The sequence below is a fragment of the Sinohyriopsis cumingii genome, chromosome 1 (genome assembly GCF_028554795.1).
Source record: "Sinohyriopsis cumingii isolate HCF-2022 chromosome 1, ASM2855479v2, whole genome shotgun sequence".
Taxonomy (NCBI): Eukaryota; Metazoa; Mollusca; class Bivalvia; order Unionida; family Unionidae; genus Sinohyriopsis; species Sinohyriopsis cumingii.
The window spans coordinates 134,748,656-134,773,012 of record NC_142961.1 but is presented as its reverse complement, the minus strand read 5'-3'; the positions used below and the strand labels follow the sequence as shown (position 1 = coordinate 134,773,012).

At 35.7% G+C, this 24,357-nt stretch overlaps 1 protein-coding gene across 1 annotated transcript; it reads left to right on the top strand.

Annotated features, from left to right (window-relative positions):
- Positions 1 to 5,248: 5,248 nt before the first annotated feature.
- Positions 5,249 to 10,753, top strand: LOC149807899 (protein CFDP2-like). The gene is made up of 2 exons (XM_089962627.1): positions 5,249 to 5,784; positions 10,636 to 10,753. Exons 1-2 carry the CDS (start codon positions 5,249 to 5,251, stop codon positions 10,751 to 10,753), a joined length of 654 nt encoding a protein of 217 aa, XP_089818753.1.
- Positions 10,754 to 24,357: the final 13,604 nt, after the last annotated feature.

Sequence of the window (24,357 nt, the reverse complement as noted above, 5' to 3'; positions counted from 1 at the left end):
TTGTCTGTCTTCAGCAATTTTTCTACATAGCTATCCCTCTATCTGACTATGTCTCTCACCCTTCATGGAAGATGAGCATCCAGTAAATTGTATATAATACTGACTTCTACGTGATATAAAAATCGACAGCGTCTAATTTTCACTTTATGTGATGTTGGCACTGTGTATAATTTCTAGTTTTGCCTTCCATTCTCTTTCGTTAGTCTTCCGTCTTATCTTTGTTAGTGTTTCGGTTTAATTTTACATCGTTTTCCAATCATGGTTAAGTCAAAATAATTATATATATATATATATATATATATATATATATATATATATATATATATATATATATATATATATATATATATATATATATATATATATATATATCACATACATTACAAATAACATGGCTTTTAAAGTGTTCGTATAAAGCAATTTGATATATCAATATTGGTATATCAAATTGTGTTCCGCCATGGCGCAATAATAAGAATATATAAACATTCCCGTGACCGTGTGCAGTTGATTCTAGATCACTGATGAATTCCCACGCATTAATTATTAGATACTTAGGAAAATAACGATAAAAAGTATTAATAATCCCCGTTTTCTAAATGAATTTGACATGGTACACATTTTTATCGCAATCCTCTCTGCTTTCTGTTCCACCCTCCCTCTCATGCATAACGGACAAGCTAAGAAGAACTGGGGAGTTAGAGAGAAATAGATTATGGGAAGGATTAAAACCTTGAAATAGAAATTACACCAAATAGCATAGAAGAACATGGTTCGTTGTAACGATATGTGTGCACTTTCCTTGGGATTTATCTACATTGTTTATCAATGATACAATGTTGCAAATCATGTCGACATTACACGGTTAAATTTCACGTTTAAGAGGTACACATAATGCAGTTGGGATAATGGAGAAATCCTGCCAGTCATTAAATATTCATTTATACAAATATGCAAATGACTTTGGTTGAAACAATGGTTTTCATTGGACATTATTGTTTTTAAAAAAATAACATTGACATTGAGACTTGTGCTACTAGAACTTTAGCATTTATTATGTTATCAGACCGGCAGTGTATATACTTTAACCGTTACTAATAATTCATTGTACGTTTCATTTCAGCGCTGGTAATTTCATTTTATTTTGTTTATGATTACAATTTTTAAAGTACTATTTGAAATTAGACCGCCATTGGTGGCGTTATCAATTTTCGTGGATTGGTTGAATTGCAAGGTTATTTCGTTTTTAAATTAGAATTGAAATTAAACGATACAATACGCCTCATACCCATTTATGACCATTATCAGTTTTCGTGGTTTAGTAATAAGATAGCATTATTGTACCTGCACGGCAGTACTCGTAGTAGTATGTAGTCTGACACCGTTACTAAGAAATAAGTTCCATTTTATTTGGGTACTGGCAATTACATTTCTTTCCGACTAATCCACTTTAAGTTTATTACCGTTATTAATTTTCGAGGACTGGTAAAAAAACATTGAAAAACCCACAGGGGCTCGTTATTTACTTTCTTGTATATAATCCTTCTTAAATCACAGTATTAGATGCTTCTTTGTGACTGTACAATTATCAATGCGTCATTGTCTAGGCATGGTGTTTTTCATGCAATCTGTGGTTTCTACAGCTTTGAAGTACTAATATAAATTACAGTGTATTGTCCCAGCGGCATAGTTTATTATAAGCAACAAGATATTTGAGAAGCGTCATTCTGGGCATTATAAGCAACGGTAACTTGAAGAGTATCATCACACTTTATTTTCTTTCTACATGCTAATCTGTAATCTTTAATATTAAAGCCGAGTCTGAATTGCTCAAAATAATTATATTTTCAGATATTATTGCATTAGTTCAGACGCTGAATGCTGTAGTTACGCACTGACAGAAAATGAAAGATTAATACAAAAGGAGTCTAATTGTTTTACAATGGATCGGGAACAAAATGATCAAGATTTTGAAAAGTATTATAACAAATTCGCGTTGTATGACTGAACTAAGGTTTTCGCATCATTCTAGGTCACATACTTCTTGTGCACGTTATACATCAGTGAATATTCTAAATAAAAACGTGGTAAATGGCGAGCATAGCTACTAAATTTCAAGAGTCTAGGAGGGATATTTCAAACATGAAATTTTAGACCATCAGTAAATTTGTATGCTTTGGGCGAACACTATGAGAAGCGTCATACTGGTCATCATAAACAATGGTAACTTTAAGAGCATCATCACAGTTTGTTGTCTTTCTTTATGCTAATCTGCAATCTTTTATGTTAAGGCCCAGTCTAACTTGCTCACAATAATTCTATTTCCAGAGGCATTAGTCTACTACCTGTATTAAGCAAAGTGTTTGCATATATTTTAAATAAGATAATAAATGAATTGGTGGAGGAAAACGAATTACTGAGCAAAGAGCAAGTTGGTTTTAGAACGGGGTATTTCTACCGCAGATAATATATTTGTATTATACATATTTATTAGTAAATATTTAAGAAACCTTAGGGGTAGATTCTATGCAGTATTTATTAACTATGAAAAAGCATTTGATAGGATGGAGATACGTTTACTGCACCAAAGCTAGTTAGTGAAAATATTAGTGGACGAATCCATAATTCAATTTAAATTTAGGTAAAAGCATGTGCTAAGTCCAACAGTCTTAATAACGATATGTTTCATTTCCCTTTGGGCGTGCGCCAGGGTTGTGTTTTATCTCCTGTACCGTTTTCCTTATTTTTGAATGATTTGAAACCCATTGTAGCTGAAGGAAGCAGGGGAGTGTCTGTTGAAACGTTAGAGCTATTTTCACTGTTGTATACAAACGATTTAATAATCATCTTTGCTGATACTGCTCGCCAGTTGCAAAATATGCTCAATAGGTTGCATACATATTGCCTAAAGTGGAAATTAAAGGTGAATTTAAAAAATACAAGAGTGGTTGTATTTCGCAGAGGTGGCTATCTCAGAAGTTACGAAAAGTGGTACTATGTCCATACAAAGGTAAACATTACATGCTATTATTTAGGATGCATATTTTCTTCAAAAACTATTGGTATATGTGCCAGAAAACTATCGTTCCAGGCGCTGAAAACTGAGCAATTATTGAAACAAAGTATTTCAAAATGTAGCAGATTACCCGTAACTGGATTGCTTCGTCTGTTTGACCCGAAGATAGCTCCTATACTTAATTATGGAGCTGCAATTGGGGTTTTCAATGATGTCAATGATATTGAAAGAGCTCATTTGTCATTTTGTAAATATAACATTTGTATATCTAAGTTTACTCCAAATGCATTCGTATATAACGAATTGGGAGAATTATATGCAGTGTATAAGATATAAACGTATTTTGAAATATTGGATAAGAATTCTAAAAATGCTAGAAGACAGATATCCTAAACATTACTAGAATTTACTGTTACGATGGGGGATTGTGATTGATGGACTATGTTAAAAAGCATATATATACATTTGGATTTGTCAATGTTTGGTGTACTCAGGGCATAAATGATAAAAACATTTTTCTTAGATTGTTCAACCAGAGATGTGGATATATTTTTTGGAAAAAAGGTGCCGGAAGAAATTAAGTCGATGGAAAGACTGCGCTTCTATAGGTCATTGGGAGTAGAATTTACTTGTCAAAATATCTAGAATTGGTGGGAGATAACGATCTTTGTTATATAATAACTCTGCTTAGAGTGGGGAAATTGCCAGTCAGATGTAATGTGGGAAGATATGAAAGTATATGTTATGAGGAAAGATTGTGCCGAATTTGTAATGTTAATATCGAACATGAATTCCGCTTTATTACTGGATATCCGCTATATGGAGAAATGCGCAGAAAATACATAACCACCTTCTAATATAAAAATTCAACTTTAGAAACATTTAGGTCCTTTATGCACAATGATGCTAGTGAAATTCTGATGTCTAATTTAGCAATGTTTACTATAAAAGTCTTAAAGATTAAAGAAACCATTTTTTCAACGACGACTCATTATACCAATACTGCTCCACACAATTTTTAGGGTTATTACCCTTAAGTCAGTGTTCTTGGTTACCTGCAGTATATAATTGTATCTCACCTATATCCGACAAAAGTAATAATTTCAAGAGGTACATTTAATCATGCAGCATACTGATGCCTAAAGTTACATTTGCACCTGGTTATAAAATTGGATAAAGACTGTATCGATTCGGTAATTTCAATATATATATATATATATATATATGTATATATATATATATATATATATATATATATATATATATATATATATATATATATATATATATATATATATATATATATATATATATATATATATATATATATATATATATATATATATATATATATATATATATATATATATATATCAGTTATATATTTTGGGTGGTGTTCGGGGTCATCTGGGAGGGTTAGTACCTCTGGTGGATGGGCATGTCGTCCATCTTTGGTCCTCACCAGGCGCTCAGCCCTCACCTGTGGCTCCAAGTAGCTGTAGCATGCGCAGCGGCCACACCACGGGCAACGGCTTCGACTGGCCGGCTAAACCAGGTAAAAGGTAGCCGACGGTGACTTTGGAGCTTGCCTATCCTTGCATTCAAAGCCAGTTTCGGCAGACTGGGCGGAAGAGATCAACTGAGTGATCCAACGGTCACGAAGGCGAATCTGCAAACGTTCTACGGAGAGCGCAGGGTATGACAAGGCACGGAAGACGTCATAGCCATCCAATGCAGCCGAAGTAGTCCCCAGCCGTGACGAATCTTCCTACCACTGAGTTCTAACTACCAAGGCCGAGAGAGTGAGGCTGTCTCTGTGCAAAGGCTGTTTCACTTTAATCTCCTTCACGCACAGGTTATGTTGTGCACCTATCATTCATCCTCATCATCACACTCATTGTTCCTTACCTGCACCTACCAAAGTCTTACGGCGATGGGCGACTGGCGACGCAACAGGTGGAGATGACCACTGGGAGTTGTAGTCAGAGACCTGCACGTAGGCGGCCCTTGGACAAGTGGTCGTTTTGCTCTGCACCCAGGGCAGCAGAACAGTTCGGCAGCATCCAGGGGCGACTGAGCAGACATTTTCAGGACGGCGCTGCTCACCCTGAATACGGCTAGGCCTAGAAAAGGTGGCCTAAAAAAAGCTTGCCCTAAAATATCGGGCCAGCATGCCAAGATCATCCATATCCGTGGTCGAAATAATCAAAGAAGAAACATTCTTATTGGAGCATGGAACATCCGTACTCTCATGGACAAAGAGAAATAGCAAGATCACACAGGAGAACAGCTCTAGTTGCTAAGGAGCTTTCACGCTACAATATTGACATTGCAGCCTTGAGTGAAACCAGGTTCGCAGAGGAGGGTTCTCTTACTGAGCTAGGAAGCGGCTACACATTCTTCTGGAAAGGAAAAGCCCAAAATGAGGACAGGATCCATGGCGTCGGCCTGGCTATCAAATCATGTCTTCTGAAGCAGCTTCCGGAAGTGGTTGTTGGTATCAATGAGAGGCTAATGAAATTGCAAATACCTGTCAGCCACAAACGCCATGCAACAATCATCAGTGCCTACGCCCCTACCATATCGAGTCCAGCAGAAGCCATCGAGCAGTTCTATACCGACCTCAGCTCTGTACTTAGCTCAGTTCCAGCTGACGACAAGATCATACTACCTGGGGACTTCAACGCCCGTGTTGGCTGTGATTATGGTCGATGGAAAGGTGTGCTTGGCAAACACTGTGTCCCAAAGAAGCGAATCCATCAAGACTGGTTCGACGAGAACAACGATGCCATTGAAGATCTGCTTGCCAGAAAGAACAAAGCATTCATGGACTGGCAGAATGACACAAACTCCATCAACAAAAAAGACCGCTTAAAATTCTATCAAGCTGAGGCTCAGAGGGAAATCCGCAAGATGCATGACCATTGGTGGGAAAAGAAAGCTGATGAAGTGCAAAGCTATGCTGACACTAACAACTCAGAGAGTTCTATAACGCCATCAGGTCAATCTTCAGCCACGCAAAGTCCAGCTCTGCGCGCTTGCTCGCTGCAGATGGCATTACACTAATAAAGGACAAGAATGGCATTAAGGAAAGATGGAAAGAACACTTTAGTCAGCTCCTAAACATGCCCTCATCGGTCAGCCAATCTGTTCTTGACCAAATACCCCAGCAGCCAACGCATCACCAACTGGATATTCTACCAACGATGGAGAAGTTGAGGAGGGCCATTAAACAAATTAACTGTGGCAAGGCACCTGGAAAGGATGGTATCCCAGCGGAGGTGTACAAGGCTCTCAGTGAACAGACTCTGAAGGCATTCCACGATGTGCTAATCAGCATCTGGACGGAAGAAGAGATGCCAAAACGACCTCAGGGACGCATCAATCATGACCGTCTTTAAAAATAAAGGCACACGTGTGGATTGCAGTAACTACAGAGGCATCTCCCTGCTGTCCATAGCTGGCAAAATACTTGCTCGCATCATCCTCAACAGGCGTATTGCGGCAGTGTCAGAAGATAACCTCCCCGAATCTCAGTGTGGTTTTCGCCCGGACCGCAGCACCGTTGACATGATCTTCGCAGTGAGACAAGTCCAAGAGAAGTGCCTTGAGCAGAACATGAATCTGCATGATGTCTTCGTGGACCTGACAAAGGCTTTTGATACAGTCAACAGAGACGCACTGTGGGTAGTACTCAAGAAACTTGGTTGTCCTCAGAAGTTTACCAACCTCATTCGGATCCTCCACGTTGACATGACTGGAGAGATTCTCTCAGACGGTGAACCTTCTGAGAAATTCCCAATATCTAATGGTGTCAAATAGGGCTGTGTACTTGCTCCGATACTCTTCAACCTCTTCTTCGCACATGTACTGTTCCATGCCATCCGTGACCTTGACATTGGCATCTACATTAGGTATCGCCTGGATGGATCAGTGTTTGATCTCCGTCGCCTAGCTGCAAAAACAAAGACGCTACAAAGACTCATCATTGAAGCACTCTTTGCAGATGACTGTGCCCTCATGGCCCATGAAGAGACTCACCTACAGGCAATCATGGACAGATTCTCTGAAGCCTCCTACTTATTTAGACTGACAATCAGCCTAGGAAAGACAGAAGTCCTCTTCCAGCCCACCCCAACCACTGTCCCCTCACAACCTTGTATCACCATTGGCGACACGCAGCTGAAGAATGTGAACAGTTTCAAATACCTTGGCAGCACAATATTTAGCGACGGCTCCCTGGACAAAGAAATCACTGCGAGGATCCAAAAAACCAGTCAAGTACTCGGACGACTTCTATCCAAGGTTTTGCAGCACAAGGACATACGCCTGTCAACAAAGATGAAAGTGTACAATGCAGTTATCCTCACGTCTCTCTTGTATTTCTGTGAAACGTGGTCACTCTACCCAAGACATATCAGTCAGTGGGAAGAATTTCACCAGCGCTCCCTGAGATCCATTATGCGGATCAAGTGGCAGGACCGAATCACCAACCAGGAAGTCCTTGACAGAGCCAACACAACAAGCATCGAAGCCAAACTAATCCAGGCCCAGCTTCGTTGGACTGGCCATGTCATCCGCATGATCAAAGCAGAATCCCAAAGCAGTTTTTCTATGGCGAGCTAGCCCAGGGAAACCGAAACCAAGGCCGCCGTCATAAGAGGTACAAAGACAACCTCAAGATGAACATCAAATGGACAGACCTCCAACCACGCCAGCTCGAGCTCGCTGCCTTAGACAGAAGCCATTGGCTAGTGCTGACCAGAAAAGCGTGTTCCACCTTTGAGGATGACCGCCGCCAGCGTCTTGCTGAAACTCGGGAGAGACGTCACAGAACTGTATCACAAATACCACCAACCACTGGTGTCCCATGCCCCACCTGCAACCGCCTGTGTGCATCGGAATTTGGACTCAAGAGCCACATGCGCGTCCACCGTTGAATGAGATCGCACAACTTGTCTTCCTCGACTCGAGAGACTACCCATCATTTTTTGGGGTTCGTTAGTAAGTTATTGGCTAGTGTGGATCTTTTGTGTCTATTTCCCTTGATTTTACATTATTATACAAATTATTTGCATGTTCTTTAGGTACGGAAATTCCCTTGATAATCATCAGTTCTTGTACTGCAAAACATGTTTCCTAATTAGATTGTTGTCTTCTTTTACTGCGAAGATGCTAAACATAGCGAGAATACGATCCATTGGCAGCGGCACTGACTCAATATTAAAATCTTTTATCAACCCTATATTGACAAGACACAGCTTCTGCTGAATTCTTCTTGCCCAATACATGGAATTTTATTTACTGTGACCGTCGCAGCTGTTTTCCCATGATGTTAGACTTTCAGTTTGAAAATTACTTTGAAGTGACGGCGCAAACTTAAACGTCTTATTTTCAATACAGAAAGTTTATAAGTTTATATATATATATATATATATATATATATATATATATATATATATATATATATATATATATATATATATATATATATATATACAGAAATTTCCTCCTATGCAAACACTAAAATGCTGGTTTTCAGTCAGTATTAAGCAAACTAGTTTTCGTGTAATACAAGGCAAACTGATATTGAGTAAGCATTGGGTAAGCTAAGGTGATTCGGTGCTCTAAATCTAGGGTAGATATGTGTTGTATTATCTTATATTTCAATACTTTCGAACGGAATAGAAGTAGTTTACATTTTACAGATAGACATAAATCTTTCATTGTTATAAGTAGAAGGCACTCCATATAAGATGAAAATCTTCAATGTACTTCAGATCTGATGTTTTCGAACTTGAACAGAAAATGCTACTAACTTGCAGTAAAATGTTACTTTCACAACAAATTCTGAGTCAGTTTATAAATGTAGCAAATTTAACTCGGTGCACAACAGGTCCTAATACACAATTCATTCATCATACAATAAGGAAAAGAGAACTGTTTGTAACGATGTGAACTGACCATGGGTAAAGTTGGTCAGTGTACTAAATCTCGGACAGCAGAACATAAATTTGTAACAAATTGCCGAAGAATCAAATCTACCTCATTTGACACTGCATATTCTTTGTAACAAATATTTCTACCAGGGGGTTCTAAAACAAAAACAGCAATACAAATCATAAAACCATGCTTGGCTACAATACAGTATTTACAACAACGGATATGTTTGTGTTTGGATTGTGAAAGTAAACTAACGCCTGACTTAAAGTGTGTTCTTTTCTCCATTGTGGCGAGTGTCTACTCTTTTCTCTTATTTCATACCATAAATTATTATATTTACATGTACATATGTAAGGTGTATATTCCTATCTTTTTTTTTGCTCTTCATACACGCCTGTGGTAGGGTTATAAAACTGATCATGCTAATAAGGATGTCCGCTTTGTTTACAATGTAAATTATAGGGATTGTTTAAACGAATAACTGTCTTATTTTATTATTAATGTGAATACTCTGGAAATTATCTTGGATAAAGAAGTTAGTTATGATAAGGGATTTAAATTTTGTCATATCCCTTCTTTTACATCTTACCATGTGTGGTCAACATATGAGGTGGTATTAGTCACTCCAAATGGGGTGTTGAATAGAAAATGTGTGGTATTGGTCAGTTTAAACATGTTGAATGCTAAATATGGAGTGTATTCGATAGAGAATTGCTATGTGTTGGATAGTAGATGATCAGTGCTAAATAATATATGCGGACGTTTTAACATTACATTTCCTGTTTGACCTTACACAGTCCCAATCAAGTCGAAGATGTGGAAATTTGTAACATGGGATTTCCGACCTTACCACCAGAACACCTTCCCCGTGTTAAACCCGTGAGCAAATTGTTATCTTGTTAAAATGACAAGAGTTTTAATGTTGTAAATTCACTATTATATCCTGTATAATCAGAAACTTAAAGAAGTTTCAAACATAAGTTTTATTTTCAACCACAATAGAGTCGGGGCATATAACGTCGCCACTGACATTCTGTCTATACATCCAACTTTCTCGCTAGTAAAGGTTTTGAACTCAAGTGTGGTTTCATGCACTATGGTGAGTTTTTGTTAGGTTATGTGTTTTATGGTACAGCAACACATATATATTATTTAGTGCCAGGTCAATTGGTTTAAAGTGCCTTGTCCAGTGGTATAACATGGTAGTCGACAAAGTCCGTTCTGATGAACCAGCATTCCTGTGGCCACAAGCTGGACATGTTAAACACTGATTCACTGTGGCTCCGTTTGGGTAACAATGCATGTACCATGAACACAGTTCTAATTTATGTTACTATGTTTTTGAAATTTCTTCGTTTCGCCCATTTTAATAAGTAGAGACATCGGCATGAGTCTACATCAGTTTAAACCTCTTCATTATAAGCATTGTCATTGTATTGTTAAAATAGTGATATGGTAGGCAATGTTTAAACGTTCATAAACTGTACCTTGTGGCATATTTATAGTCAGATATGGTATTATGCAGGACAAATTAGATAATTAATTTTTTTTATTGTAAATAAACATATTTGTATACCATTTTCGCAATATTTTTCATATTTCAGTACCATTCTTAAAGAAAACTTCTGTCTAGTACAGACGTCTGTAATTTCATTATTTTTCCTTTAAATTTTCAGTGACAATGACTGGTGGCTTGTCAGACAGACAAATCCCAGAGATGCCAATACATTTATTGAGGGATATGTTCCTCGGAATTACGTTGCTGCAAAAGACAGCGTGGAAGCTGAGGAGTAAGTTAATTTAAATAAATCTTAGAATCTTGTAGATATATATCATTGTCGGTGAACCTAAATGCGCGCATTCGATTCTGTTATTTAGCACCAATGAGTTAACAAAAATATTTTTTCTTCTATTTTTAACATCGCAATGACATGAACAGCATTATTTCTTAAAGCAGTTAGTATAAGAGAAAAGTGTTACAGATATAGTATTTATTTATTTATTAAAGAATCATTAAGTAGCTCTTTTAAAATGAGATATTTTAAAACATTAATTATAATCTATTATCTGTCTGGAATTTGTTAAGGATACATAAAATACTTGTCGTTTGTGTTTACTGTAGAACAGTAACGACATCGAGATTTTAGAATGGTATTTATAGGTTGATTGCTTCCAAAACAAGACCATTTCCAGGTCATGGTGATTTTGAAAAACTTTATTAATTTTAGTGATTAAATTATCTCTGCTTGATTCAAATGAAATTTATCAATCTCTTTTCTTGTATCTTGAACATCAAACGAATCACAAAAACCAAGATGGGTTGTCATGACTTGCACAACACCTTGATTCTTTATTTAACCATATATCATACAACGCCTCTCTTTATATAACTTTCTGTCAGACGACACCTGGCTTCCCTATGTGACATGATGTCCTCTTCTGGTTAGGAGAGAATCTTCTTAACGTAATACATTGTAATACATCTAGGATTTGTGCCATTTGTATTTACATTTGTATTTTATTGATTTATTAGGTTTTTGTTATTATTTTATTATCGTAAGTCGGTGTTGCGGATTTTTTTCAGCCCTAGTAATTAGCCAATGTCTTGGGAAAAACGTCTTTTATTGTTGGCATTATGGTAATTCAAGGGTAAAGTCACATGTGATATGAGGCTGGAAATCATGGTTCGACTGACCTAGAAACAGAGTAGGAAAATAATTCGAGCGTTTTGAGTTGTGATTTGTATGTTATGGTATTTAAGTACTTATGCTACTCTACGCAATTCTAACACGGGATAGTCCATGCGATTGTAAGGTTCTCATGCAGTTATGAAGTTGGGTGTGTATATGAAGTTGGGGTATTTTGTGGTCATTGAGTGAATAAAGGAAAATTATTTTATTCTTGGCGAGTTTTTATAAATTTCATTGAACAATGAATGTTGTCAACAAGTTTTTGGAAATAAGGGTAAACAATTGTCTTCGAGCCAAACCCAAGCGATTGTTCGATTCGTTCGGTAATAAGGCCCCTTTGCGTATAGGATTATCTTTTCCAATTTGTGAAGTTGGACACTGAAACTTGCATCAAACAAATCACAATAAGATACAAATATCATATCAAATGCCTACAAATTATATGAAGACAAAGTGCGTAGCTAGACGTAATTTGTGCCTAAAATAAATTTTCTCCATATATTTGCACAATATAGGCTAATTCGTCCATTGCAAACCTTTCTGATTAAAAAGATAAAAAGAAGTAAAGATAAATTAATTAAAGTTTCAATTAGTTGAATTAAATCTGTTTACCCTGTCGTGATTATGGAAGTGGCATTTAGTGGTACCCTGGTTTATCTGTAATGAGTGTTCCCAGGTTTAAGTGTCCTTCAGTCCACCCATATGTCACATGCAATAACAATATTTAAAAGTAACCTGACTAGAAAGACTAATCTGTTTGAATACCAGCTGTAACAAAAGACTGGTATTTTAATGTACAGATCAGACGTTTTATATAATTATCGAGCATTGGTGAGAGACCACCCATATCGAGAAATCACTTTGATTGAGAGAAGGGTAGTCACTCCAGGCACACATACTGTGGCACTCACTTATTAATTGTGTTAAGTTTAGACATTTCATCCAATACAAAACTATCATGGTTGATTAAAACTTGTACTGTTATATTTAGGGCATTATATTCATTCACTGAACTCGGAACCACGACTTATTTAGTGTTTTATTCAACTATGAAACATATGCAAATGAATGTGTCTCATACTATATGTGATAGAATGCTATCTTTATTTTTTGATAATGTTGAATATTTCATGAATGCCAAAGATCAAAGAACTTGCAGATTTGCGACATTCAGCCACATATTTCTTTGATCATTGGTACTTATGAATTATTAAACAGAATTACTCTGCAAACATGTATTGGCATCTATATTTATTCTACAGATGGTTCATGGGCAGGATGACCAAAAAGGAGGCAGAATTGTTGCTGTTGACTCCCGGGCAAGAACCAGGCATCTTTCTAGTCAGAACGATTGACAGTTATCCATGTATTTTGCAGCACGTGATATTGTACAAGGCCTTTACACCCCTTTGTATCCACACAAACACGGCAAATTTTGCCTAGCCTGGAATGTACAGGCAAGGCAGAGATGCACTTGGTGTTATGCTAACGTCCATTTGTGTAAATGTTCCATTTAGAAGCTATATTCATTTAGAATAAAACCATCTGATTGGAAAATTGATTTTATTTGGGTGGTACATTACCCAGACACGTTGTCTCAGGCTAGTGTGATGCTTCAGATCAGAATGCCAAAATCGGCCACTCAGTGTAGAGTCTCTGGTTATTTTTATGTAAAGTAGATATTAAGTTTCTCCCATGAGGCTGGAATTGCAAACCTCATAACAAAACCTTGCATCTGAATTATACTTATGAAATAGAAGCCACTTCAGAATATGATTTGCTTGCAACAAAAACAAGTATATATCACAATTACACCAATCATTCGAGAAAAATAATAGAAATCAAAGTATCTACATTACACGACTTGTTATCTGCTTTTACCATCAACGTTTATGGATCACAGAGTATGAAATAGAGAGCAAACATAAATACATGTAACTAGATACTATTACATTTTGACGGCTGGTTTAGAATGGTTGACCAAAAGTGTCTAAATCAATTGGATTTAATTTGAGGTGTAAAGTCATAAAATATTCTTACATGAAATTTCCATTTTTAAAAAAATGTTTCCAATTAGAATTTTATCAAAAATTTCCCTGGTTATACATTTTACTAGCTTGGACATACAGGTTATTTTACTCGCAGAATAGACCCTGCTTTTTGGAAAGATGGTTGTTTGATGATGCAAATATGTTATACATTTGTTTATAAAAACAGAGATAAAATTACTAGTTGAATTTTGAAATCACTAAAAGGCTCCTCAAAATTTTCGACGAAATTGAATTATGTCCTGTCAATCAGAGACCATAATCCGAACCAGGTAGATTGTGTAAAGCACTACAGGATACGCAACATAGATAATGGCGGCTGTTACATAGCAGCCAGGCGAACATTTGCCAGGCTGACAGATCTGGTGGATCATTACAAAGGTATATAAACATTTTTTTCTTCCAAACTTAATATGTGTTTCTTGTCTTAGTATAGCAGTGGCCTACTTGATGCTTGATATTTGTATTTTCTTTTATCATCAATTTATGATTTTTAAATTTCCTTGCTTGTGACACTTAGCGACAACATTTAAAATATTTGCCTAGTATGTTTTCGGTCTTCCAAAAGGTTATGATGATGATGATTATAATGGTAATGAAAAACGAAACAATTTGTCTTCAACAATGTCGACCTAACTTTCATATGTTGAATGAGGATTGTACTGTTTCAAAATTTGGTTATTAGGCGGATGCGAGTCAATTACGGGATTGCAGGTTCTCTTGAGTCTCTTTTGTTATTCTCAATTCTAATTGAATTATTGAATTGATTACTCGCCTCATTCAATTCATAATATGAGAGTTAGGGAGACAGTATTGAAGATAAAATGACGCTATAATTTTCATACGAATTTAAAGTTCTGCAAACACTACTTTTACTAGTATGAATCTTCCATTTATTGGATTAATCTTCATTCTTCCTTAAGTCTCCATGGAAACAAGCAAAATAAAAATGAAATAATAATGAACTGCCTGCCACAAGCACGCTTGCATTTGGGCGTTGCATTAGAACTTAACAAAGTTTGATATCTCCCTTCTTCTTGCTTTCAGCAAATGCAGACGGTCTTTGCAGGGTCTTGACCAATCCATGTCACAAACCGAAGCCTGTAATAAGTGATTTGTCCAGAGCAACAAAATATGCCTGGGAGATTCCACGTTTTTTAACTTGAGTTTGTGACAAAAATTGGTACTGGCAATTTTGGCGAGGTTTGGAAAGGTAGATAGCTTAGGCTGCCATATATATATATATATATATATATATATATATATATATATATATATATATATATATATATATATATATATATATATATATATATATATATATATATATATATAACAAAAATACCATAACATATATATCTCTAAAACATTACATCATTATTCACCTCCATGCTCTTCCGATGTAAGAGGTTTGATCATTCTGCAGTAATTGGATTGATTAGGTAAGTTAGAAAATGCTATAATCTGAATCAACGATGATGCCCTTTCTGCATATATTTTCAATTAAGCAAGCTTAATACTCAGCCCGTAATTAGTAGAAGACGGTGATGTATAGGCTGCTATATAATTTAAAAATAAAATGGCGTATCTTTAGATTTATATCAGCAATATCGCCAAAGAGAAATTCAAACCACATTTACATGAATGGCATTTATCCAAGAAAAGTGCTCAGTTATATGTATGGGAGGACAGTGGGGATGTAATATCGGGTAAGGTTAGATCAATTCTGATAACTTCGTTAGTTAATAAAAGCATAGTGGATTATGTCTACACATGACGAAGCACCATTGTTGGATGGATGGGTTTAATATAAGCTGTTAGATTGCGACTGATTTTATTATTGCTTATTCATCAGTTATTTATACATTTCAAATTGTTTGTGTACATGCAATGTAATTAGTAATAAATGTGTGGATTTGTTTTCTGTTTACTCTGTGGACTAATGAGTATGCTCCTTGGGAACAGTATAATTAAACAGGTAGTAAAAGTTATTGTATTCATACAATGACTAATATTTGAATCAAATACTAATTATTTTCACATTCAGTTACCTACTCAGTATGCTTTCACAATAATGTATCTATTCGGTATTGAACAGTGTCATACTAGATAATGCAGTGCATTTGTGATCCAAAGTATGGATGTTTTCATGAGTAAAATATAGCATTATTCAATGACACGTTTACTTAAGAAAGGTACACTATAATGACATTTTCTTTTCTTGTTAAGATGACAAAACTAACAGCTGTGAAGAACAGTTTTATTCACTACAAGTCAGCATGACATCTGGTTACCAAAAGGTAAAAATGGCGCATTAGCCATCAAAATTTCTCTTTCTCATATATATATATATATATATATATATATATATATATATATATATATATATATATATATATATATATATATATATATATATATATATATATATATATATATAATTTTCCGTGATTGCGGGTGATCCCTCTCTGTATTTTGACATGATTCTAAAAAGAAAATAAGAAGTTTACTTGAATTTGAGTTCAAGATCTGGTTTTCTCCCTAGGAAGTTATATTTTGTCTTAGTCTTGTAATTTGAATTTGGAATAAATATGTTTGTTCTAGATGTGAATGAGTATGGGAATTGTTGAGCAAAAAGACTATTTTAATTTCATGCGAAGCCTCAACTTTAGTGACTAATTGTAGTATTTACTGATGCATGAACATGTATGCATCTGTTTATAGCCATATTGGCTGCCATTTTAAGACTACTCAAATCCGGAAACCTTTACTCAGTAAATTCTTTTGTTTTGCGGGATAGATAATACTTATCGGTTACTATATTGGTACGTGAAAGTATGAACGATTTGTTTTCGGATGGATACTGCATGACAGAAGCAGGCGGGTGAACAGACTACTTGTTACAGAAGTCCCTTTTTTGTTGAAAATATAGCTTCCTACAAAAATGAAATATAAGGTCAATAATGCTAAAAAGAGGCCTCTGTGTTAGCTCATTTTTGTTATTTTATCTGTTTTCAAATTTTCATGCACTATCGTTTACCGACGCGGGACACTCCTTTTTGGTTGTCGCTCCTTCTGCTGGTGGCGTAATTAAATCAGTAAATCATTAATAACACTAACCATGGAATCTTACACATCTAAACTAGCTCGCCAGCGACTAGAGGTAATTAAGAAATATCTCCCGGTCCGTAATTCTGTCAAGCAACAACTACAAGCTCGTCAGGAGTGTCAGGTGGAATTTACAGAAGTTACTGAACAGTTACTATAAGCACTTGCAAAACCAACAAAAGATGTTATTACAGCAACTGAGGCAGCCCAAAAAGCACATGAAACATTGCCTGTTGATATTGCTGGCCGTATTCTAGCAAGTAGACTACAACCCTGGAAGCCTCCTCAACCACAACCTGAAGATCAGCCTCCTCCAAACGTTAGGACTAATATCACAGATAAATTTACGCCTGAAGGAATTGCCGCTGTCAATACCCCAGATAAATTAATTACTATTGCCGCGTTTGAATATAATGATAGAGATAGGTATGTAAAACTCGAATATGTTAAAACTATGAGATATGATGATTAGGTTAAGGATGTGTATTGCAGAAATGTGATAGAGATCATTTTTGGAACCTAACTTGCAGTTGTGCGTGCACGAAATCCTTACGGCGATGATGCAATATGCCGCCCTATCGGTAATGTTGGTAAAATAATGGTGACAGAACTTTTATTGTGGATGCTACCAATGTTACCATCACTCGCTGAAGAACAACAGTTACTTTCTATTATAAACTCGGGTGGTAAATCAAAATTATCATGGTTGACGATAACCATAGATAGTATTCAAAGTACAATTAATGATTTATTCGCATGGCCGATAGCATCCGAGCAATGTGTCACTCGTGATCTGTAATTAAATCACCTAATGATATTTTAATGTCATATCATCACGTTAGTGTCGGTCTGACTCCCCGTCAGATTAAAAGCCACAATCAGTATCAAATAAGAATTCTAGTGTAATAAAATAGTACTGAAATCAGTACAGATCGCAGGTAGTACAAATAAACTATCACGGACAGAACGTCAGCTCAGGCATTTCAATGACACCAAACGATCAATGACCGGCATTAGATTTAACCGTTCTCCCGGTGCTTTTAAAGACGTTCGGTTTATTTCCACTCTTCGTTAATAGCCACTGAAGCCCCAGCTTTTGCAAAAGCAGCTGAACTTCGTCATGTTGGAACTGCTGCTGGCTTGGCATTAAAGAAATCAACAGGTCACGGAATAAAGGCTTCCAAAAAAGTCAGATCCATTCCGGATTGGGTCTAAGACTGCCAGGAACCCCTCATTCATGGTACGGTCAAGGTATAATACTGCCCGGGTCACACCGTTGATGTTACCCATGTCCAATTTTGATTTACTTGATGCTCCTAAAAAACTTAAACGTAAAAACCGTCAAGTGTTTTTTATGCGTGATGAATTACCAAAAGAACCAAACCGTGTTGAAACCGGTATCATTTATTGCGATGGAAGTACTCGTACAGGTACTCACCGAGTTGCATACGCGATTGACCCAAGTGGAGTTGTTTATTTCGATTTGTTCGGGTTGGCGCCACCAAAAGAATTTTTAAAATATGTCATTGGACTTCAAAACAATCCCGTCTGGTATTCAATATTACCAACATTGACAATAACTTATCCGCCAATGTGTGGCCGTGAAGTACTGACATCGTCAGGGACACCGCCTCATTAAGTCGTCCACGAGTATACCGCGTGCCCAACGTTTTAAACGGGTCCTAGTGAATATACATTGGTAGTAATTTTCAAGCCTCATTGTGAATTCTCCAAGTATACAACAATTGACCAGGTTAAGGATGAGCTAGCTAATCTTTTCGCTTTGGGTAGATTTGCACCACACTGAAGTTGTTGTTTTTCAGGATCAACAAGGACGATTAAAGACGAGCAATACCCCGTTGACACACATTATTCTCCGATTTCCAAATGCATCTGAAGTGTTTGCTCAAAACGGTAAAATTTAAAACTCGGAGGAATCAATCTTAACACTCATGGGACACATTGTAAGAGATGTTAAGTACGGCGATCTCAACATGTGCAGGAATGCAATTATTAAAGTGAGAGAACCAAACTCAGACGATGATGTGGCAATAAAACTTTCTCTCAATATATTGCTAAAAATAAAATTACTGGTCTTGGAGAACCAGGATCAAACGATAACGCTGCAATGAAGAAATACGTCGATAATATCATCATCCCGATCATGACCTCGTTAATGACAATCAATGATGGATTGACCACATTTAGGTCTGAATATCTTATTCATGTAAACGTGTTTAGAAATGTTGGTAGAAACACAAATAGAACCATTAAAGAATTTTTGGAAATGCAGCAGTCAGGGACATTTAAACATTCTGACATATAAAAATTACCGATAGTAAAGTATATACAGAAGTGTATGGATCAACATTATAGACACTACTCAATAAATCCATCAAATATCGCGCTGAGGTTACCGGCATATACAGGTTCTCAGTACTCCGCGTTAAAACATTTAAAGTATATACCACAGTTTCACGGCGTTTTCCAGTCCTGACTGAGTCAGGCGCATCTTTTGGATCTGTTTAGTAGTACTGGAACAAAACTACGTGGGAGTATTCGAGGTGGAAACCAAAAAAGACCTCAGCGTGTTGTATTAGTGGTGTATTGAATTAGTCGCTAAACTACCACCTACTTAAATTATATAATAAACCAATTGATTGACGTTGTTGTAGTGAAACATTACAGATATGAACATGTGTGCTTGTTGCAGACCCAACTGAAATACATTATTGATGAGTATACAGAAAAACAGAAACAAGAAAACAAAAAAATACCGTAGACTAATCGTCGTTACCATTATAATTGTATATTCTGCATCTGCCGTAGTCGCTGAAACAGCAACTATAATTGGATCATTATCAGTCATATTCATAATAGCACCAGTAATAAGAATTGGTGTTGTTGCTATAACTGGTGTTGCTTGTGTTCTCAATATCATTGCAAAAAAGATATCCACGAGTGAGGCTGATACATTACACGAATATACAACGTTGCTATCAGAGGAAACACATGCACACGCCAAATTATCATCGCTGATATCATCAGGTCTCAACGATGGAATACTATCAGATCAGGAATTCACAGAAATGTTTAAACCAAACCTCCCTTGACAGAGTCAAGGACAAAGTCAGAGATTTAGGTCCATAATTCAAATCAGGAAGCAAATAATAATGTCACAATAATTGCTAGAACTAATCATCGCTAATGCGACACCACCAACAACCACGATGACAGCAGCAAGCTCAATCAATCCCAAGTTGATTAATTATTATTATAAGCTAATAAATTAAGTAATATTATAATCTATTTAATGTTTAAAATCTGATACTGAATAAATATTATTATTATCAGAATAAAAATAATTATGATAAGAGTCTGAATAAATATTTAAACTAGAACAAAAAAAAAATTATAATTTGAATAAATAATATAATCTGATCCCTAATAAATATTATAATCAAAATGAAAAATAAATATTATTTTAACAGGATGGACCAGAATGGATTCTTGGATCAAATGACAATACAACACAATATGTTGACAGATAGAAGTTAATGATTTGAATTAATAAAATAAATGTATATATAAAACAAATACACTCTAAACATGCGTCTCATTCAATTACTACTTTATCCAAAGATTCACAAATAGGAAAACAAAAACTGATTCATATATTCAAATTTATAACGGTAAGATTCGTATATTCTCATTTAATGGAAGTGAGATTCACCTAATCTCACGTAATTTCATGTAATGATAGTGAGATTAAATAATCTCATGCAATGTAAATAAGATTTAAATAATCTCATGTAATCAAAATGACCCAGTTGTACTCATTTGATACAACAATCAATTGAAACAAACATATGACTCGGTCATTAATACAGCTGTATGATTCTAAATATTTGTAAAAACTTGCAAATGTATCCATTGACAAACTACACAGTTCTCCCAAATTAGTGGGTTGGTCCACACTTGATGATTACATCATCTTCCATATCCATATAGACAAACAGACGGCCAGACAAACAGCCTGAGATACCCGCACACACATACGCACAGGCAGCACACAGTTATCTTAAATTGGGTTGGCCCACTTGTATTGGTCACGCCCACCCTTGATGGATCCACTATGCGCACAGACACACATACAGACAGGTACAGACAGCTACAATAAAACCAAACAGGTCATAGCAACAGGTACGGAATTAAAATCTATAGATACATGCTACTAAATTAAACCCTTTATAGCAGCTTATAACACTTCAAAAGTTCACAACGTTTCAAATCCGTGTAGTAGTAAAGGCATCATTTCACGATACGGCATTAAAACTTAATATGCTTCACATATCAAATAAAATACAAATATAACACTTACCCCTATGGCTGGAGAACAAAAATGGAGAACGTTCACTCCTTGACAAGATCCAAAGACCAGTCTGTCAGTTAGAAAACAAACTTGCCTTAAATCTACAGGAGAGTGAGTATTAGTAAGGGTAGAATACCCGTGGATACCGTGCTTTTAGTGTCACTGTCCGCAAGCTATCTACGACGAAATAGATGCTAGTTCAGTTGCTTAGCTAGAAAAAACAATTAGTCACCATAGGTAACTTTGTAGGCAGTTACTACGGACATTATCAAATCGTTCTAAGTCGAAACCAAGTTATCTCTTGCATTTTTTGTCACAATTATATCAGAATAAAAATAAATATTATAATTTGAATAAATATTATAATCTCATTCTGAATAAACATTATTTTCAGTATAAAAATAAATATTACATGCGCTATTATTCGGTGGTACAAATTTCACTTTCACTTAGAATATCGTGTTGTTTTCATTTTGAGTGCAGTAAGAAAAATGTTACTGCATTTGGAATGTTGTTGAAATTACAGTACATTTTCAAAATTTTTGCAGAACTAAGAAATTACATTTCGATAAAGTTCAAGATTAAAAACTGTATCTTTTTTGCCATTCTTATTACAAGAATAAGTAATATGTTTTTTTTTTTTCCTTTTTTGCTCCCTTAAGCTATGTTATGAGATGTATGGCTTCTATTGCCATAATCAATCCGAAACATTGTATCAACAATCAACAAAGTAAACGCAGAAAATTGCCTAGCAGCTGGTGTGTGACATTACATGCAGGCAGTGGAAACAAATTATTCGTCGCCTTGACTTATTGCCCGAGGACCTTACTTTTCTACCACAAATCTTCAGTTACATATTTTCCCATGAATTTAGTACTTTCGCTAATAAAATATTGTGATCTGATAGATATGCGATATCCGTTGCCCTCACTGTGCTTGTCTATGCTATTTTTATATACAACAGAGAGAGAGAGAGAGAGAGAGAGAGAGAGAGAGAGCACTGATCATATTCTGAATCATCCCATTAACACAAAGTTAGGAACAATTCTCCTAAATAACTGTTTAAACGATCAGAATAGTATTTTCAAAAGTGCGCCTCTCCCTTCTGATGTGGTCATTGCGAATATCACGTTCATTTGTTTGCCTGTTTGCAAGTTTCACTTGTGACTCAGTAAATCTGTCCACGTTGTTCACTATATCATCTGTACGTTCTAATAGACGAAAAAGCTGTTTTAGTTCATCCATAAAAAAAATGTACACACTGAAAAATAAAGTCTACTACATGAGTGTACATGGTTTGTTTACAAAGTAGGTCCAAATACATTATACAAAGCACACGTGTCGTGAACGTGCAAGGAATATCAAGGTGTTCAATATCGTAGAATACTGCACGATTCTGACAATTTAAAGCTAACGGAGAAAAGAGTATATACTAATAATAATATAACCTAAACAAAGATCTCAATGAAACAAAATAGCATTAACCTTTGTTTCTTATGTACTTGGTAAATAGTACCTTTTCTTTACATGACAAAAGCAGTTTTCCTTTTTATTGTTTTGTCTTTTAAATCCGATCACAGGGGCCAGCATTTTATAGTTAAGATCACTTGAATTATGTTTGCATAAAAATTTAATTTTTGCAATAGAGACTAACAACTGCTGAAACCTTTATGCGGGTGAGCTATGTTGGCATTAATATGTTGGAAGCATTTCCTTCTGAGCTCACATATTCGAAAAACTCTTCAATTCAATACAGATTTTTCCACAACAAACATTGTATATATTAGGTAAATTTAGATACGTACCGTGTTTTGCATGAATCGTGAGTGATGAACAGTTCAGGAATTCTTTTTCTAGGTCGCTTTGGTAGTATAATTTCTTATCAAATACGATGTTTGGCAACTTGTATATCATCGTATGCAATAATGCAATCCTTTTCCTGTAGCCATTTCAAGTTACCGGGAGGAGCCCTAAGTGGTCTAACCTGTGTCTGCGTGGATTCGAGTCTCAGGTTTGGCCAGTGTGGGTATGTGAGAAGCTTGCCAGTATCTTCTCTTGGGTCGGTGGTTATTTCCGGGGCTTTCCAGGGTTAATTCTCCTCATTAATACTGGCTGCCATGTATGGCCTATCTTGTGCTGAAATATTGCGTTAAACAACAACAAGTTACCCTGATATTATTGGCAAATATATGATTGTGATCCATCAATATAGAAGCACCAATCAGATGCGACTTTGTCAATTCAAGATGGTTGTTTTGGTGATGTGACTGGATTCGTCAATTGACTGTCATCATGACCATTATCATGGCTCAACATCAGATTACAAAATAAATGGATTCATTTTACAATCTTCAGAACACTGCCAATTAGAGCTTTATGAATAGATCTTTCTCCAATTACATGCCCATGCTTTAAAGTAAGCCCACCTACTGGGCTCGAACTTAAAGAGAATCGATGATCTGTAAATTTGCATAGACTCTTAAACCCCTTCCCATAAAAAACCCGTTGGATCCGTAAAAATATTTGCTTGAGGCTAGCATAAATGAATGAGTGATTTTATATTGTATCTACCTATCAAACTATTAGATAGTATTTCTTTCCACAGTTACTAGAGCTGTTATTGTGTCGAGTACCTACCTGCAAAGACACTGCCCCTTTCAAGTGATATGTATATTTAATTAATTCTTTATTTATTAGTTTAATTTTTTATTTTATTACATGCTATTTTTTTTTCAACATTGTATGCTTGACTTGACCTTGTCCAAACTAAGTTCATTTCTGCTTGACCTGATTGACATTTTTATTAAAAAAATAGTCATTAACGTTAACAACTAATAATAGTTTCATTATTCTCGATGTGTATGAGGTCTATATCAGGATTATTATTGATGGAGTAAATAAGTTGACTTCGGTCGGGGTTTGGGAATATTGTGCTGTAAATAAACAAGGCTCGTTAGATCATTCAAGAAGGGATTTTATTCCCATTAGGTAATACTTTTCTTTAAAAAAATGTTAATTGTGATCTGAGGTCAAGTAGAGAAATGTATAATCTTGTGATTGTGAGGATTTACTCAGTCGTGCTTTAACATCTAGAACCTTCTTAAGTTTCATTAAGTTATGACCAGTTTGGACTGAATTTTATTTTCTTCAAATTATTGAATTAAAGTGAGTATTTTCTCT